Raw genomic sequence first — 20,402 nt, forward strand, 5'->3', positions numbered from 1 at the left:
CCTGTACCACTAACATGACTAAGTCACTCTTTCAATCCTCTATATTTTCTTGGACACACATTATCACAATCCCACAACTTCCAAACAAGTTTACCCCCTCAAAACACACACAAAACAATAAAGTGTATCTTGTAAGTGTGCTTCATATATTAAACTCTGTTAATAGCCTATTTTGGTTGACATCGGGAACTGTTTGTACGTGTTTTCGATCATGTAAACTGTAATTTGTACATTATTGAAGCGAAAACCTCAATAAACTTCAACAGTGATGACTTTATACTGCATCTTCTTTCATAAAAAAGACTTGTGCAACAAAAAAAAACACAATTTTTATAACAAGTTTACTATCTATCAGCATATCGAAAAGAATTATTTCAGTAGCTACAAGCTGTAATTGCAATTTTATTACGATAACATGTTTCATAATATACAGTCACCAGATGTCACATGATTCCACACAGTCACGAGACGAACTGTGTCAGATATGATCAGTTTGTCATGGGCGGATATTTAAAAGAATATCCATTTCAGCAGTGCTCAGAAAGCGTTACTGATATCTTTATGTGGAGCGTTGTGGCCCAAGGGATTACTAGTAGTCTACTGACTTTGAAACAGAGAGCCGTGGGTTCAAATCCAAGCCACGGTGTAATTTCCTTCAGCAAGAAATTTATTTACATTGTGCTGCACTCAACTCAGGTGAGGTGAATTGGTACCCGGCAGGATTAATTCCTTGAATGCACTGAGCGCTGAAAGGCAACTAGAGCTAAAGCTAGGGTAACAATTCTAAGAACAATGCGCCTCGGAATAGATTATTTTAAATAGATGGTGCAATATAAATGCCTATTATTATTATTTATGGTTTATAATGAGGGATATCACTTAATGCTCTGAGCAACACATCCAGTTTCTTGTCGTAGTTGTCAAGTTGTCATGGTAGCTAGTTTCCTCTCTTTATGCAAAAAAGAAACTAAAAATTTTAACGACAGACGAGATAGAAATCGTGGTTGACTTTCTAGTTGACTTTTACAGTTACGATTCGAATGAAACATGGGTTCTTCCTACGAGGCAAATGGTCCTTGAGGCCGATTGTCCTTGTTTCTTCCCTCATACCTAATGATCATTTACCGCAACTGAGTCAAATGGGCTGGGGTACATCTCACTTTACACTGAAGAGTGGTGTGGGCTAGGCGGAAGTCGTAACTCGACGTAGACAAACATCTTGATTAAAGAAAACAGAGTATGCATGCTTAATTGGAAGCGTACAACCCAACGTTGGTTAAACATGAAGTGAGCAAGCACAGTCTCATGGAATGAGAATAATTCCCACTTGGGTGAACTTCACAAGGTTTCTTCATTAGATGATTTAGCCCATTCTTGCACTTCACCAGATCCAAGGATACTGTACACGAGTGCAGCTAGCAGAGTCAGTCCAGTTGAAATGAAGAAGACGGTCTGCCATCCAAGAATGTCAGCCTGAAAAGTGAAATAAAAGATGAATGAAGGATTAAAGTCAAGATCCTAAATGGATCCTTTAGGGTATGCCAACGAACCTAGAGGGAGTCAATACGAACACTGCCAGAGCCATTAATAGAGTTCGGCCAACTCGATTCCAAAGGGTTACCAACATGGCGCATAATGCTTATGTAAGCCCATTTAAAATAAATTGCGCCATGTTGGTAACCCTTTGGGACCGGGCTGGCCGAACTCTGTACATTTCTGACTTTTAGAATTCACTACGGGAAAACTCTGTACACCAATTCCTTTGAGAATTCAAGTCAATCTCAATAGAGAGCGAAGAGGCTTTTGTCAAAAGTTGGGACAGCGTTGGAATTTCTTGACCCTGCATGGACAACGACATATTTGCGAGATTTAATGTTCGTCCGGTGCAAATGTTTTGATGATCTGCTGTCCCATTCCACCAACTTTCGACATAAGACTTTCGGCTCTCCATTATGATTTTAATTGCATTTTCAAAGAAATCGATGCGTTGTAGAGTTTCCCCGTATAGTAAATGCAAAATATGAAAAACTGATAATAATACAATGCTATGAATATCATATTATGTACACATTAATGTCAAATGCAAACCAATCAATCATTTCAGTATCACGTCCGATCATAGACGTTGCTTTGTTATTCGCATCTAGGTTCGCGGCGGGACATTGTCACCCGAGTGTTTGTCTGCCTCTCACCAACGAAAAGAGGATACAAGAAGTAAATCTATGGCGAAATTACTGTTCAGGTTCACAATTTTTCGACAATGAATTATTAGGTACCTTTGGCATGTTTGGTAATTAAAACTATTGGCGATTGGATCAAACGCATGTCCCGAGGAGGACGGCACGATGAATCATTTTTTGATGACCTCTAGTCCCATATTCTGTAGAATCCCTTACGTTTAATGAAATATGTCGAATAAAATGGAAAGGAAAGGTCCATTCACCTGATTTGTCGTGAAGACACCAATAACATACGGTGTCAAGGCACCGGATATGGCCGATGAGGTGTTGACAAAGCCGAGGAGACTACCTGCAAACCTGGGAGCGATGTCCATGAGGTTGACGTAGTAACCACTGGAGGCGATACCGTTGAACCCTGTTGCACTGATCATCAAGACGACTGAGAGGGCGCTGTTGCATCCCACATAGGCCAACAGCAGGAATGATCCGGCGGTGAGCCCAAGACCTGAAATAGAGCACTATTATTGACTACTTTTTGCGATTTTTCATAGTTTTCTTTGGCTTTATACAAACATTTTCTTTGGCTTTATACATACATTTCCAATGAAAAATCTCTATTATATTGCCTTTCACTACTTTCATATCCAAAGTAGATTTCCTCACTGTTTTTAATAGAATAAATTATTTCGGAGCAGGTTGGGTTAACGATGAGTGCGCCATTTATCAATATTAGGTGAACAATGATAGGCAAACTAAGTATAAAAATAATATTTCACCGGATATCGTTATCGTTATTTAATTCAATGGAATTATTATTTCAATATTTTTTTTCAAACAAATAAAAGCTTTGACAACTTTATAAATCCGGTAGAAATATACAAAAATAACGAATCGGCATTTAAAGAGCAGTATGAAATTAGGTATATGAAATGCATAAGCATTGTCTCCGTGATCACCACAAGGCATTCTAGTCATTATCTATAGTCACATCTGAGCACTTCCGAGTGACGGCTCTTCAAAATAAAATTGCCCCCTCGTGAACTAAGATAAGGGGATGATTGTAGAGCTGTAAATTACCTTGATGTATCAATGTTGATAAAATATTCGTATATACGAATCATAAGGATATCAACGTTACACACACGTTTTTGCATGCCTTCTTTGCTTCAGGGATTTTGCAAGTAAAACTTTTGTAAGAAAATACACCATTGGGCACAATAGAACCATTTTGCTCCAAGTATGTTCCATTTTGCCCCAGTTGAAAGTTACATATTTTTTTATCACACGCTTTATGACCAATTCCATTGGTTTGGTTCATGCCGGGTACTGTTTACAAGTAGTCATAAAGATGGTCAGGAACTACAAGCGGAAACGACAAGACAGGCATGGGATGGAGAGTGCCATAAAATGGGGTTCATTTTGCCCCCGTGGTGGGGCGAAAGAGATTTTTCTTTTGGAAAAATAAATACGAGTTTCTCCGGAATTTACACCGTCCTTGAAATTAATGAATTGTCGTTGATATAAGAAAGTACAATAAGTCGTCATAAAGATGGTCATTGCATTGTCCGTGGTAGTTGGATAAATAACGTTTAGACCGGGTGTTGTTTATAAGTCGTCATAAAGATGGTCAGGAACGACAAGCGGAAAACGACAAGACAGACATGGGATGAAGAGTGACGATGGGGGGGGGGGGTATTTTGCCCCAGTGGTGGGGCGAAAGGAATTTTTCTTTTGGAAAAATGAATTTGAGTTTCTCCGAAATTTACACCTGGGAGCCGTTTCATAATGATGTTCGTAAGTTAAGAGCGACTTTAAGAACGACTGGTGAATCTTTCTTACGCGCTTAACTATCGCCAATCAATATACCATTTGCCACAAGAGAGGATCATCAGCCGTTCTTAAAGTCGCTCTTTACTTACGGACAGCTTTATGAAACATCCACCAGGAAATTAATGAATTGTTGATATAAGAAAGTACAAACAATATTTATCTGAAATCGTTGCATGCGCATGCGATCAGTAGACTTGACTATAGGAACCAATCAAAATTGCTCTTTAAAAATCAGCGATCAGATCTCTAACCTTTGTCCCCTGGCCCGCGAGAAGATATTAAACGTTCGAACTTCGAATGGCATACAGAGTACAGGAAGGATTGTCATACCTATTGCAGTTAAGAGTTTCCTAGTGGCTACCACGCTGAGTGTTTTGTCGTTGATTAATTTGATTGCGAGTTTGCTACATAAAACCAGCATACCCCCTTCAGCCAGGAAGGGAATGGAAGAGAGGATACCGATCTGTGATTGATAAAGATATAATATGTATTCATAAACATGAATATAATATTTATTCATATAATAAACAATAATAATAATAACAACAACAATAATAATTGGCATTTATATAGCGCTTTATCAATCTACGACTGCTCAAAACGCTTCACAATTATTATTACCCGGCCACTGGATTCATAACATTTCAAGCAGCCTGTTAGGCGCACACTTGCTAAACCAACCACAATGACGGCTGTTTCCTACCGGTACCCAATTAGTACCTGGGTGAGAGTGGCAAAGTGTGGATTGACGCCTTGCCAAAGGACGCTAGGCCGTGGTGGGATTCGAACACACGACCCTGTGATTACAAGGCGAGAGTCAGAACCGCTATACACCACGGTGCTGTCACATGCAGGGGGTGTCATGATTTAGTTGTTATGATTCTCGTCTTTCAATCTTATGGACGTGGTTTCGCTTCCAAGCCATGGCGTTTTTTCTCCTTCAGCAAAAAAAAAAAATGTATCCACATTGTGCTTTACTCAACGCAGGTGAGGTGACTTGGAACCTGAGGAATTTATTCCCAGGAACGCAGTATGTGTAACAGTTTCTCTGCTAGAGCCAAGATAATGATGCTGCATTACTGTTAAGCGCTCATAGAGACTTCTGATAAAGTAAGTGTTAAGCGCTATAAAAGCAAGTATAGTACTTAGATATATAATACTAATTCTTACACACACAAACAGGCGTGCATGTTTGTTTATAAATAAATATCAAATTTATGAATAGCAGAAGGCATTATACAGTAAATAAACTAAACATAGAATTAACGCCGATTTATCAAATCTAAATCAATTTCAATTGTTGGAAGTTAAGAAAACCCTTTGAAATACTTTCCATAAATTTATCCAACAAATTGGATCTCTTTAATAATAATAATACATAAGATTTATATAGCGCACTTTCCATCTTGATTAGATGCTCGAGGTGCTTCAGAGCAGAACAACATAAACAATTAAAAGTACATTGTAATACATGTCTGAACAATAAGTCAATGTCTATCAAAAAACACTTTTATAAAAGTATGTTTTCAGGTTGCCCTTGAAGGTGGTCTTTCAAAGTTTTACCTTAATACTGGCTTACCAATTCAATGTTCATGCCTTGAACGTGTTTAAGATAGATAGGTTGGTTTGTAAAGACGACGTTGTTTGCCCACGTTCCAACAAATGAGCAGATGATGATAGCCCAGACTGGTATTGAGAGTATGATAGACTTCACGGGTATTGCAATCTTACCCGTCTACAAAAGTAAGAAGTAATGAGAAATGAAGATTTTTACGATCGGTGAATGAATAAACGATATTACACAAGTACTTTGTCAAAATTATAATGTAGATAATTTGTCAATTTATCTATAGGGTAATGTATTATGTTTTTCTGTTATTCTGTCCAATTCGATGGATTTACAATATGGTGCGCCATCTATCGTTTGCAGCGAACATGCTATTGTCTAATTCGCGGTCGACATCGCGCGCAGGCACAGACCACGCACAGTAATAGTCTACTCTATTGTGACTGTGATGCTTCAAAAATGAAAACCATATAGCAGGAATTCACCAAAACGGTCTAAATTTCGTACAGAAATATGCGGGCAAAGTTGTCCCCCACCTCATTGACCCTCGCAAACAGCATATCCGGCCAAGCCGCGTCGGCCAGCGCTGAACAATCACAGAACTTGCATGCACATAATATTAGCGCGCGCAACATCATTATGTCGACTTTTACCCATGGGGCATTGCCAATTTCGGCCTGTCCGCGGCAACCTTTGGCGAACCGTATTATTGATCCACCGAATTGACAATTTACCTTTTCTGTACTCGGGAGTTTTTTGTTGTTTTTGCACCACGACGCACAACGAATCCAAGAACAGCATGTCAAATCACAATGAAAAAACTAGGAGGTCTTTTGTCAAAAAAATTGTGAATTGGAACATCAGTTTCGTCCTATGTGTTTGGAGCTGACGAGAAATCACAAATATGTTGTGTCGTTTGTCAAGAGTCCAGGACGAAACTACTGTTTCGATTCACCAACCCTCGACAAAGACTCGGTTGGCATGAAGGGCATTGAAACATTGACAATGCAGTTAGGAAAGCATATTATTCTGCGTCGCGTTTGCAAAAACTCTTATTACGAAAGCCTAGATTGGTGAATTTTTGAGGCAACATTTTGAGTTGCATTATGGGCTGGATTTTATCAAGGGTGGCGAGCGAGCAATAATTTACCTTCTTATAAGATGAGAAATATATATTTTTTTGTACATTTTGACAAATCAGAAATACCACATTTATTTTTTCTTCTCTTTTTAGCTCTCTTACACCCCCTTAATCCTGTAACTTTTTTTAAGGGATGGGGAAGTGCCATCCAAGCCACCCCCCGCCTCAATTGAGTTGAGCAAGGGGTAAATTGTGGATTTTCTTACAGCCGAGTTATGGGAAACAAGGAATCATCACGATACGGAAATGAAAAGAAAATGAACGATCGACAGTTACCTGTGTGGCAATTTTTATTAAATAAGACTTACTTATTTCCCTTAATCCTAATCTTTAGTTTCTACCAAAATGGTGTCATAAGAGATGTCTTTACCTTTTCTGTAACTGCAGCTGACGAAAGATAGTCAAATTCTTCTCTTGAGAGCCGTGGATGAAGGTGTGGGCTTTCATAGATCAGAGCAGACCACAGGAATGCCCACGTAACGGTAATAGTGCCTAGGCAGGTGACATGAATAAAGTTACACAGCTTTGTGGGCTGACGATGTAAATATCAATACAAGCAGAGAGTTAGGAAGGAGCTGTAGCTCTTGTAATTAATGCAAAACTCCTTGATTGATTCTAAAACGTATAATCACTTGGTTTTTTATGTATTTTTGCAGCTGATAAAATACGAAATGTTTGCGTTTAGCCTCTTAACCCATTACATTTCAAACCACTGACAAGGAACATGAAAAGGGTTAGCGTACAGTTGTCGGGATACGATGTTCTGATGAGTATACTGCGTTATATCTGACCACTTGGTGGAAAGATGTTTGATCAACGCATGACTTATCGGCGGTGTCGAGCATGGGATCAAAGGAAAGCAGCTTTATCTTGATCCTTCCTAACACCTCCCTGTTACACGCAACGCCAAACCTATGCCTATAGTGAAAGATTGACAAGAATGTCAATTAAAGTTTTCACATTACTTTGCATGAAGATCATAATTTTTCTAACTCTCAACTTCACAAGGTAAATTAAAAAAATTGGTTTTAAAATAAACACCTCCTTGGGAATTAAGAAAGTATACGAAATGTAAATTCAAAGTAATTGTTTTCATCATCTCTTTTACATCAATAGGCCTGGTTGAAGACAAAGGATTTGTACATAGGAAGAGAGGTGCATTGTGAATAAATTAAAGGAGTGGGGAACCTCGAAATATAGGCCTACATGGACTAAGCCTCCTATACAGTGCGTATCAAAAAAAGTTTACACCTTGAAAAAGCCCTGGGAATTAAAATATACAACATGTGGGTAATTTTTTCAGATATAATCTTGGGTTTGGGTCTCATCTTTCCAATGAAAGTAAAAGTTTTGACAGAATGTTACACTTGAGTGAGCATTGTCAATTTTTGTAAAGCTCGCAGAAATCTGTTTGCGCAGAAATGCTCGTTTGTACGCTGTGTCAAGGAAAAAGGGCGAAATCAAACTTGCCTTGCGAAACATTTCTCATACATTTCCCTTGCTCTTTTAGTCAATTGAAGTGAAACGGATACATTCAAGCATTTCTAACAAGTTTGTCACCCAAATTGAAATTTCAACACTTAAGTAAACACAACCTTTACCCTTTTTGTTCCAGCTGGATCTGAGGACATAACTGAATCTGAACAAAATTTTATACCAGACATCTCTAGCATTTTTTTTACTAAGTTTTTATCATTTAAAGTGGGTTTACATTTCATTTTTGATTTAATACTTGTTTCTCCACACTTTTCCCAAGCTTGACAATGATTAACAAAATGAAAATCAAGCCTAAGCCATATTATGTAAATCACAGCTCAGTGTAAAGCAAATATCGTCACAATGGCCTCGGTGTATGGGGGAGTGGGGTGGGGCGCAATGCACTCCTCGAAGTGGTTTGGGCAAGGAAACAAGTTAAAAAAGGTAAAAGATATCTTCAAATCAATTTTACTAGCTAAATTCCACGTGTTATTCATGATTAAGGTCTACTTTTATTCGCATAACTATTTCAAGTGTAAACTTTTTTTGATACGCATTGTATAACGAAGAGGTGAATGCAGGTCTCTAACATAAACTGATATCAAAGGGCTGTAATGAAAACTTTGATAAACATCCTCAGTTACGCCTCGAAAAAAAGAAGAAGATTGCCTGTGCCTTAAATAAAAGTCAGATTGACTCTGGTTCCTGAATGCACGCATGAAATGAGTTTACAATAGCAGAGAAACTTTCTTTAGAATGTGCGCCCAGTCGCGTATTGTGCTTCTTAAAGTATAGCTTTCAGCTTTTACAGAGGCCAGTAACACAAACCTTAGCAATGATCGTTAAACATCTTTCTACGATTGATATCATTGACTACAATGTACAATCAATCGTAAAAAGCAAGCGTACGATTTATCGCTAACCTCTGTGTTACGGGACCCAGGAGGATGTGTGCGTTGGTGCTTGCGGCGTGTGAGGGTGTGTATATCCTGGTGCGTAAAGGTGAGTGTTAGATTGTGGGGTGTGTGTGTGTGTGTGTGTGTGTGTGTGGAGGGGGTGCATGTGGGCGTTTGAGCGTGTGTGTGCACTAGGGTATAAAACAAAGGTATAAAAGGTGCTTGAGGTGTCAGATAGAGATATGGAGATGGACACCTCTATCATGTCTACATACAGTGAGAATAACGAGAAAGTATGTGCGAGGGTGTATGTGAATATTTCAGAGACAGAGAGAGGGGGGGGGGGTGATTATTATCTTTGTTGCGTTAGCATGTCTTTCAATTTCTATGAGCGCTAGTAATGAAAACTTACCAAAGAAATAGTAAGTTGAGGGCCATCCTCCAAGAAAATTTGTACCGGATAACATTCCGGAGATGATAGTCCCAAAGAAAGTTCCAAATTTGGCACCTTGAAATGTAAGAAATGACATTGAGGGAAAACTGTTTCATTGCCTACCATCAGTAGGTTTAATGTTTGAATTTATTATGAAATGTGGAGCTATAAAATGCATTCATTGCCCTCAAAATGTGGGTTTTTTTTACTAAATAGTATCCAAAACTATAGCATGTTGTCTACAAAGTTTTATATTTGTAATCTTTCAAGAAAAGTTTATCGATTTTTAGTAGAAGATGGGTTTTATATTTAAAAGTAATAAACTTACGACTGAAATTATATTGAATTTGCTATTTTTGTATATGTACACTAGGTTTTTCATTCTCCGGGCTGATTTTTTCCCGGTTTTTGCTTGCTTGAAATACTTATACAGTTATACATACCTTTATACTACTACTACTACTACTACTACTACTACTTCTACTACTACTACTACTACTACTACTACTACTACTACTACTACTTCTACTTATACTACTACTACTACTACTTCTACTACTACTACTACTAATACTACTAGTACTACTACTGTTACATATAAGAATAATTGTAAAAGAATTTTAAAAGCAATTACATTCATCTATTAGTTATTTCCCTTTAAGGTTAGCCAAGAATTGTAAAGAACATTCAAGAATGTCTTTTTATTATGCAGGCCTTGCCTATTTAAAAGGCCAAGGAGTTGTATTGTTATTTCTGAATAGAGATTAGGAACAATAGGCTTAGCTATGCTATTGACACTCTTAATTTCAATGAGGTCATTCAAGAGTGTTCTGGATTTTGACTGCTCCTGAAAGGAGAAAGTTTTTTTAAAGAAAATGCTAGAACCTTCCTTAATAGTGAGTTCTAGAAGAATAGCTGCAAACTATATAAAGCTGGCGGATTCTTCAAGATTATCATCACATCATATTAGATCACTTGATCATCACATCATATGAGAGCAGGAGATCACATCACATCATATGAGATCACTTCACCAGATCAGATCAGAGCAGTTTATGCATCAATGAACTGTTTGCAGTTATTTTGAGAGAGAAATTATCAGTTCTCATCGAGATCATCAACATCATCAACCTGTTCAATGAACACGCTTCAACCCATGGATTGCTGAAATTGACTGTTAATCATCATCAACATCGTCTTCACGGACATTTCAACTCGTTGCAGTGACTTTTATTATTCATCGGACTTCAACATCAGTTTCATCATCGCCATCATTGTGAATTTTCGCCAGTCAACTGGGATTTTATCATTTGGATTATTACTTGGATATAGTATCATCACTTCGGGATTTTACATCGGACACTTCAAGAGATTTATGTAAGATCATTATTTGTTTTATTTATGTATAATTATTTCCTGTAATAAAAAAAAGAAAGGAAATTAAACTTTATACATCAATTTCTTGATTGTTATTTGTTGCAGTATCGTAACAAATAATTTTGGGGGCTTGTCCGGGAAACGAAAACCAAATTTGTACAAGCCAAGGCAATTTTGAAACAAAACCAAATTTGTATAAGCCAATTTGAAATTAAAAACAGTTTTTCAGGAAACGAAAGCCAATTTGAGACGAAAGTCAATTTGAAACAAAAGCCAATTTGAATTGGAAACATTTTGGAAAGTTCTAGAATATACTGTACTGTGTTATTACTTGCTTGTATTTGTGTATATTCACTATGGCTACATTTGATGTTGAAGAATTTCTTACAATGACAGAATTGTCATATGATCATTTGAAGTCACTGAAGAAGGATGATTTGATAACAGTTTGTGATCATTTGGGTGTATCTCTAGCCCCAGGATTAAAGAAGGCAGAGATAATTGACTTGTTAGCTAGTCACATGAAGCTTACAGAGGAGTCTGAGACTTCTGTTACTGTTTCAGATGATGCTCAGATTCAACTGGCAAAGTTTGAGATGGAAATGAAAATGAAAGAAAACCTTGAAAAGGAGGAAATGAAAATGAGAGAAAACATTGAAATGGAGAAAATGAGATTGGAGTACCAGTTAAAGTTGAAAGAAATGGAGTTAGCTCATGCAAATACTAACTTTGTTAAAGGTAAATCTCCCCAAGGCTTTGATGTGGCGAAAAACATTCGCCTTGTGCCAAAATTTGATGAAGAGGGAGTTGATACATATTTTGTGTCATTTGAAAAAGTGGCCAAGAGACTGAATTGGCCCGAGGAATACTGGACTCTTCTCCTCCAAAGTGTTTTTGTTGGAAAGGCTGCAAAAGTCTATTCTTCACTCTCTGAAACGCAATCATGTGACTATGCTACAGTAAAAGAAACAATTCTCAATGCATATGAGTTGGTACCAGAAGCGTACAGACATAAATTTAGGAACATGCAAAGACAGTCAGGCCAGACATATGTTGAATTTGCTAGGGAACAAGAGATGATGTTCGATAAGTGGTATAGATCACTGAAAGTTGACAAAGATTTTGTTCACCTTAGGGAAGTTGTCCTCCTAGAAGAATTCAAAAAGAGTCTTCCTTTTGGCATTAAATCTCACTTAGATGACCATAGAGTTACTGAAGTCAGTAAAGCAGCCATAGTAGCTGATGAATTTGAGGTCACACATAAAGGTAGTGGAGATAGGCCTCCTTTCAAGAATTATTGGAAAAAGAAAGGTAAAGGGTCATTTGAATCCCACAATAAACCTAGTGAGGGAAAATATGCAAGCAAGGACAAAGACGTTAATAAGAATCAGGCTAGTGGGGGCACAGAATCAACCAAACGGTCTGAGAGTCGTAGTTCCAAAATTTGTACTCATTGTCATAAATCGGGACATTTGAAAGAATCATGTTGGAAATTGGTTGGAATGCCAACCAAAACTAAGAAAGACATGGGTTTTGTCAAGCAAACAAGTGTTCCCTCGATGGAGTTTGTTCCATCAGAGCCCAATCAAGATGTTGAGAGTGTTTCTCTAGTATTTGCTGATAAAGTCAAGCAGGTTGATGAAACTTTTAGAAGTTTTTTGCATGATGGTGAAGTATCCCCTTGTTCGACTGGTGCTGCTGGTAGGTCAGTGGTGATCCTTAGGGATACAGGGGCTGCACAGTCCCTGATGGTGCCAGGGGATTCGGCTCTTCCTCCGGAGAGTTCAGAGAATGCCAACGTCTTAGTTCAAGGTATTGGCCCAAATTTCATGTCGGTTCCTTTGCATAAGGTCGACTTAAAGTGTGACCTAGTTAGTGGTCCTGTGACTGTTGGTGTCGTTCCAGAATTACCCATGAAAGGTGTTGATTTCTTGTTAGGTAACGACTTGGCTGGAGATAAAGTTGTTGCATCTCCAGTGGTTTCAGAGAAGCCCGTTGAGGTAGCTGAAACTGAATTGTTGCAGGAAGATTTTCCAGGGATTTTCCCGGATTGTGTTGTTACTAGGTCTCAGACTCGTAGAGCTGAAAAGGATGATGCGGATTCTGCTGATGTAGAGGAGAGTACTGATATCTGGTTAGCTGAAACCTTTTTCAAGGATTTGAATGGGGATAGTGTTGAAGGCTCTGTTGCTAACAATGGTAGTTTGTTTAGTAAATCCTCCCTTGTACAGGCACAACAGGCAGACCCAGAATTAAAAAGCTTGTCACAGAAAGCATGTTCTGAGGCTGAGGCTGATAAGGTTCCTGAGTGCTTTTATGTCAAAGATGACATTTTGATGAGGAAATGGAGACCTCCCCGGAGACCAGCTGATGAAGATTGGTGTATAATTCACCAGGTTGTAGTTCCTCCTTGTTACCGCACAGATATTCTGAAAATGGCTCATGAGTTACCTATGGCAGGTCATGTCGGTATTCGGAAGACAGAAGATAGAATTATGAGGCATTTCTATTGGCCTAAGATGCACAAAGATGTTGTGCATTTCTGTAAGACATGTCACACATGTCAGATTATTGGTAAGGCACAGCCTTCTATCAAGCCTGCTCCATTGATACCCATTCCTGCATTTGATGAACCTTTTACTAGGGTTCTTGTTGATTGTGTCGGACCCTTACCCAGAACGAGGTCGGGTCACAGATTTCTCCTGACGATTATGGACTTGTCTACAGAGGCGATACCTTTGAGGAGTATCACTGCAAAGACAGTGGTGCAGGCGTTAGTGCAGTTTTTCACTAGGTACGGTTTGCCGAAGGAAATTCAATCTGATCAAGGGTCAAATTTCATGTCAGGAATATTTCAGCAAGTTATGAAGGAGTTGGGAATAAAGCAGATCAAGTCCTCTGCTTATCACCCACAGTCCCAAGGAGCGTTAGAACGCTATCATCAGACTTTGAAGACCATGATTAGGGCTTATTGTGAAGACTATCCCGATGACTGGGATAAAGGGATCTCATTCCTACTGTTTGCAACCAGGGATTCCCCGAATGAGTCCACAGGTTTCAGTCCATTTGAATTGGTCTATGGTCATGAGGTTAGGGGTCCTCTAAAGCTTATCAAAGAGAGGTTTATGGTTCAGGATGATGATGTAAACCTTCTAGACTATGTGTCAAAGTTTAGAGAAAGGCTCTCAAAAGCTTGTGATGTGGCTAAGGAACACTTGAAAGAGTCGCAGGGAAAAATGAAAGCTCAAGCTGACAAAAATGCAAAAGAGCGAAGTTTCAAGCCTGGAGACAAAGTGTTAGTGTTGTTGCCTTTGCAAGGTGAGCCCTTGAAAGCTAGGTTTAGTGGTCCCTACATAGTCAAAAAGAAATTGAATGATGTCAACTATGTGATCAGTACCCCTGATCGAAGAAAGTCTCAAAGAGTTTGTCATGTAAACATGTTAAAAGAATACTTTGAGCGAGAGGCTAGTCAGCCAATAGGTACAACACAGGTTAAAGAAGAAGAAAAACATGTAAATGTACATGAAGAAGAATGCTATGAAAAGACAGATAATGAATTGTCTTATACAGATGTATCTAAGAACGAACCATGTGGTGTAAAGTTGTCTAACTCAGAGATGTTAGGAAATATGGATGAGGCATTAAAACACCTGCCTGAAGATCAGAGAAATGATATATCTGGCCTGTTAAGAGAATATGAGAATGTATGTAAAGACAAACCAGGTCGTACACCTTTAACTGTACATGATGTAGACGTAGGTGATGTAAGACCTATCAAACAGAATCCTTATAGGCTCAATCCAAGCAAGTTGGAAATGGTGAATAAGGAAATACAGTTTATGTTAGATAATGACATAATCGAACCGAGTCAGAGTAGTTGGAGTTCTCCCATTGTAATGGTTCCAAAGCCAGACGGCTCTCAGAGATTTTGCATTGATTACCGGAAGGTAAATGCAGTAACTAAGACTGACTCGTATCCAATTCCTAGGTTAGAAGATTGTATTGATAGGGTTGGAAATTCTGCCTATATCACAAAGATAGACTTGCTTAAAGGATATCGGCAAGTGCCACTGACTGACCGAGCCAAAGAGATATCAGCCTTTGTCACACCCGAAGGCTTATTTCAATGCAAAGTCATGCCTTTTGGAATAAAAAATGCCCCAGCAACCTTCCAAAGGTTGACAAATTAAGTGATTGCCGGACTTGACAATTGTGTCGTATACATAGACGACATCCTAGTATACAGTGATACTTGGAATGATCATCTGAATCATTTGCGAGAACTGTTTGACAGGCTGGACAAAGCCAATCTAGTAGTGAATCTGATGAAGAGTGAATTTGCCAAGGCAAAGGTCACATATCTTGGTCATGTGGTTGGTCAAGGGCAAGTGCTACCAAGAGAAGCCAAGATACAAGCTATCTTAGACTTCCCAATTCCCACAACTAAGAAAGAATTGCTCAGATTCTTAGGTATGAGTGGCTTCTACAGGAAATTTGTTCCAAATTTCAGTACAGTGGTTAGTCCTCTGACAAACCTGCTGAAGGCAAAAGTGAAGTATGTTTGGTCTGACGAATGTCAAAGATCATTTGAGAAATTAAAGGCCATTTTGGTGAATGAGCCTATTTTGGCAGCTCCAAACTTCACAAAGCCATTCAAAGTAGCAATTGATGCATGTGATGTTGGAGTAGGAGCAGTATTGCTCCAAGAAGATGAAGAAGGCATCGAAAAACCAGTGTGCTACTTCTCTAAGAAACTCAATCGGTTTCAAAAGAAGTATTCAACTATTGAAAAAGAGGCCCTGAGTCTCGTACTAGCCCTTCAGCAGTTTGAGGTGTATCTAACCAATGGAGAGATTACAGTCTATACAGACCACAATCCTCTTGTGTTTTTGGAGAAATTCAAAACAAAGAATCAAAGACTGTATAGATGGAGCCTAATGCTCCAACCATTCCCTTTGAAAATTGTACACATAAAGGGAAAGAATAATGTAATTGCTGATGCTCTTTCAAGAGTATAAAAAGTGAAATTATTCATGATTTTGACCAAGTGTGTCATTTGAAGAAAACATCTTTGATGTTCATTTATTTTAACATGTTCGTTAAGTACTATATTTTTGTACACGATAAATGTAAATGATTTATCAAGATGACTTTGAACAGTTAAAAGAAAAAGTAATCTTAAAGAAACCTTTACTACGGTAAAGCTTTCTTTTCTCCGGTGGGGGAGGTGTTACATATAAGAATAATTTTAGAAGAATTGTAAAAGCAATTACATTCATCTATTAGTTATTTCCCTTTAAGGTTAGCCAAGAATTGTAAAGAACATTCAAGAATGTCTTTTTATTATGCAGGCCTTGCCTATTTAAAAGGCCAAGGAGTTGTATTGTTATTTCTGAATAGAGATTAGGAACAATAGGCTTAGCTATGCTATTGACACTCTTAATTTCAATGAGGTCATTCAAGAGTGTTCTGGATTTTGACTGCTCCTGAAAGGAGAAAGTTTTTTTAAAGAAAATGCTAGAACCTTCCTTAATAGTGAGTTCTAGAAGAATAGCTGCAAACTATATAAAGCTGGCGGATTCTTCAAGATTATCATCACATCATATTAGATCACTTGATCATCACATCATATGAGAGCAGGAGATCACATCACATCATATGAGATCACTTCACCAGATCAGATCAGAGCAGTTTATGCATCAATGAACTGTTTGCAGTTATTTTGAGAGAGAAATTATCAGTTCTCATCGAGATCATCAACATCATCAACCTGTTCAATGAACACGCTTCAACCCATGGATTGCTGAAATTGACTGTTAATCATCATCAACATCGTCTTCACGGACATTTCAACTCGTTGCAGTGACTTTTATTATTCATCGGACTTCAACATCAGTTTCATCATCGCCATCATTGTGAATTTTCGCCAGTCAACTGGGATTTTATCATTTGGATTATTACTTGGATATAGTATCATCACTTCGGGATTTTACATCGGACACTTCAAGAGATTTATGTAAGATCATTATTTGTTTTATTTATGTATAATTATTTCCTGTAATAAAAAAAAGATAGGAAATTAAACTTTATACATCAATTTCTTGATTGTTATTTGTTGCAGTATCGTAACACTACTACTACTTTTACTACTGCTACTAATACTACTACTACTACTACTTCTATTACTACTACTACTACAACTACTACTACTACTACTACTACTACTACTACAACTCCTACTATTATACTAATACATTAATTTCCTTACCTGACATAGCAATAGCGAATCCATATGAGTTTTGATCACCGGGGTACCATCGTGAAAACATAGATCCCAGGGATGACATTGTACCCCCCTGTAAAACCATACCAAACACTGGCGTAAATCCCGGGGGTGTGACAGATATACCCCCAGCCCCAATTTTTCGGAGATGGTGTGCGCGTGCCCTGTACAATCGTCCGGCCCACTTTCTCCTGATACGATATTTGTTTTATTTATAAAATTATTTGGTAATTGTTATCTATATTTATGATATTCATAATCAGTATGAATCAAAATCGTAACAATTCTTGGAATAAAGTATTGTTTTCTATTTGAAACAAAAAGCAGTTGTTGAAGATCGTTTTCAATGGTAACTGCGCTTTTGCGAAAGTGGTCCGATCTCGAAAGAACCCTTAAAGCCCCATCACACCTGACCGAATGTAGGCGGACGAAGGGTGACGCCATATCAAACCATTGCTCACTATTCGTTCGTCTTATTGGATTATATCAACCCTTCGCTCACCTTCGGCTGCAGTTCACTCAAAGAGGTGAACTGAAAAATCTACATCCTTCGCATGTCACATTTATCCTTCGCTTACCGCCCGTTGATAAAATTTGACAATTACTGATCGCATGATTTGACGGAAATTTTATTTGAATTCGTCGAATTCGCATGTATTTTGTGCATTTCCCCGGATTCGTCACCCTGCGTTCGCCTACATTCGTACATTTGTGAGGGGGCTTGAAGATAATAGGGTAATAGTTGCAATACGGTTTGTGTTAGGTTTAGAATAGGGTATATAATCCAGGGATAAAGTTGGCCATTCCTTTGGTGTATGGAATTAACAGCGGAGCATTATCGGTGGAGAAAATGTCATGGAACTTACGTGAGTGGCTTTTAATACAAGAAAAGGGAACTATACCTCGAAAAAGCCACAAAAGATCCGAATTGCAAGCAGAAACTCCGGTCCCATCCAAGCAGCTGTAGGCCCTAGCAGACTGGATATCCCGGATATGAACATGCCGAAGCCGAACACCCGAGTTCCTCCGATCTTATCCGTAAGCCATCCTGCCGGAATCTGTGAGACGGAATAGCCGTAGAAGAACCCAGCGATGATGAGTTCTTGCTGGTGCGCCGTCCACAGGAATTCTCCGTTCTAGAGATACATTTAAACAAAAATTATGACAAAAATGATGATGTTCAATTAAGATAATAAGTTCATGTACAAGGCTCATCATTTTTTCCCTGGACACTGTGCAACATTCCCAAGGGTTGACGAAGAGCCTGGCTCAGATATCTGCCATTATCGCACTCCAATGTGCCAATGTGAAAGTTCACTTCTAAAGATCTAGGAACCTTGTGATTTTCAGTCTAAAGAATATGTCTCCTGGGCAATTTCAACTTTAATTTTAATACAAGGAACATTGGGCATGATCGAAGGAAATGTGAAATGATAATGAATACGTATAATGTCGAGAAACTGACATTATGCAAAAAAAAGAAAAAAGAAATCCTTGGATCGCGCACTAAGGGTAGTTATGATATCAATCAACATTAAACAACATTGTTCAGTATCTTCTTCTTCTCTTCCTCCTCCTTCTTCTTCTTCTACCTCTTCTCCTCCTCCTCCTTTCCCTCATTTCTTTCTTAATTTTCTTCCCATTCGCTATCATATTAATGTCTCTATTACAGGTTCTCTTTCACTATCACGATTTTAATTTGTTCGTTCACAAGTATCTAAAGATCATACTTCATTCGTGGACTCAGTCGAATTATTCGGTTTGGGGCACGTTTCCACAGTTTGATTATAGCCTCCACCATGATCGAACGTTGTGTATGTGGCGTTTGTCATCGCGGCGATGGTAACGCTCACATTGATCCGCATGGCGTACAACAAGCCGTTTCCTACGAAGACCATGAACAAAATTTCGTAGCGTTTCGGGACGTACCACCTCCCTAAAACAAAACAAAAAAGTGTAAACATTTGATATTATGGTGTTGCTACGTTGACGTAAAATTGTGAGGAAACCATAACGCGTCTCCAAAATAACAAAATTTCATTTCAATTCAAATTGAACTATGTATTCCAAGTATCCATATTATTTCTTCATTCTATAAACCTATATATATACGAATGATCATTACTCGTCGTGGTTCTGACTCTTGCCTTTCAAACAGAGGTTCGTAGGTTCGATTCCTAGCCATGGCGTGTTTTCCTTCGGCAAGAATTTTATCCACTCTGTGCTGCACTCAACCCAGGTGAGGCGAATGGGTACCCGGTAGGATTATTTCCTTGAATGCACTGAGCGCCGGTGATGGTAGCCGGAGTAATAATAGCAGCGCTTTCTATCCTAAGGCAAAAAGCGCTTTATAAACCCAGCTATTATCATTATTAAATTAAAAAGGTAAAAAATGAAAACCCCTTTAAACAAAATAGACATTGTACACAGACAGAATGCGGGTTATTCCTGCTGAAAGCATACGCAGGTAGGATACGTAAAAGGACCATTCTTAGTCACGTGTGTGACCATATTTATGACAAATCTGGACTTTAATCACTTATAAATCTCAAAATTTCAACATTTAAATGTTACATTCCAATAACCTCAAACATTTTTATTATTCTTGCTGAATAAAAAAATAATCAAACAAAGCATTGATAAGCAAGGGAGGGTTGGAGTCAAATAATCGATACATTCCTGCAATAGCATGTTTTGTGTTCAGGCTAAAGCATTGTTAGTCACACTTATGACCAGTGGGTCATTTGTGTGAACTTTTGCTTTGATAATTATTTATTTTATTAATGCTTGTTATGGATTCATAGTTGGTGAGATGCAAAGCACATTAGACCTAGCTTTGGAGAAAAAAAATAATGCTAATACCAGAGCCTTGGTTTAGAGGGGGCAGAAACTTTTTGAGTTTTGGGGTCACGTGTGTGACATCTGAAGGCAATTAATTTCCTTTGTTACTTATCAGTGGCGGCGGAGCGAAGTTGAAAATGGAGGGTGGGGGCACAGGACACCTTTTCTTTCGGCGAAAAAGATACTCTCTTAAACATATGGCCGTATGTAGAAATTTTTTGCCGGAGGCAGCTCGCGTAATTTCTTTTGGAAAAAAAAATCGAAAGCGAGGCCCAAAAGAATGGCCCAAAACGATCTTACAAGACTTAGATCAGAAAAAGTTACCAGCAACATTCATGAATAATTTTGATCCATAAAACGACGTTCTGTTTTATGTTT

General features: G+C 38.3%; 1 protein-coding gene across 1 annotated transcript; it reads right to left on the bottom strand.

The window, feature by feature from the left end:
- Nucleotides 1-795: 795 nt before the first annotated feature.
- LOC121406492 (putative inorganic phosphate cotransporter) lies at nt 796-19,079 on the bottom strand. The gene is made up of 9 exons (XM_041597503.1): nt 18,914-19,079; nt 18,086-18,319; nt 17,169-17,256; nt 9,503-9,598; nt 7,089-7,210; nt 5,590-5,745; nt 4,341-4,473; nt 2,444-2,685; nt 796-1,473 (listed from the first exon to the last, which is right to left on the bottom strand). Exons 1-9 carry the CDS (start codon nt 19,046-19,048, stop codon nt 1,339-1,341), a joined length of 1,341 nt encoding a protein of 446 aa, XP_041453437.1. The 5' UTR covers nt 19,049-19,079; the 3' UTR covers nt 796-1,338.
- Between the last annotated feature and the right edge of the window lie 1,323 nt (nt 19,080-20,402).

The sequence above is a fragment of the Lytechinus variegatus genome, chromosome 1, assembly GCF_018143015.1.
Source record: "Lytechinus variegatus isolate NC3 chromosome 1, Lvar_3.0, whole genome shotgun sequence".
NCBI classification, from domain to species: domain Eukaryota; kingdom Metazoa; phylum Echinodermata; class Echinoidea; order Temnopleuroida; family Toxopneustidae; genus Lytechinus; species Lytechinus variegatus.

Excerpts from the sequence above, each read along its gene's own strand:
- LOC121406492 (XM_041597503.1), bottom strand. The coding sequence starts at position 19,048 with ATGCGGATCAATGTGAGCGTTACCATCGCCGCGATGACAAACGCCACA. Across the intron at positions 17,257-18,085 it reads TCTTTTGTGGCTTTTTCGAG|GGGGGTACAATGTCATCCCT; the intron begins GTATAGTTCCCT and ends ATGGTTTTACAG. Across the intron at positions 4,474-5,589 it reads AAGGCATGAACATTGAATTG|ATCGGTATCCTCTCTTCCAT; the intron begins GTAAGCCAGTAT and ends TATCAATCACAG.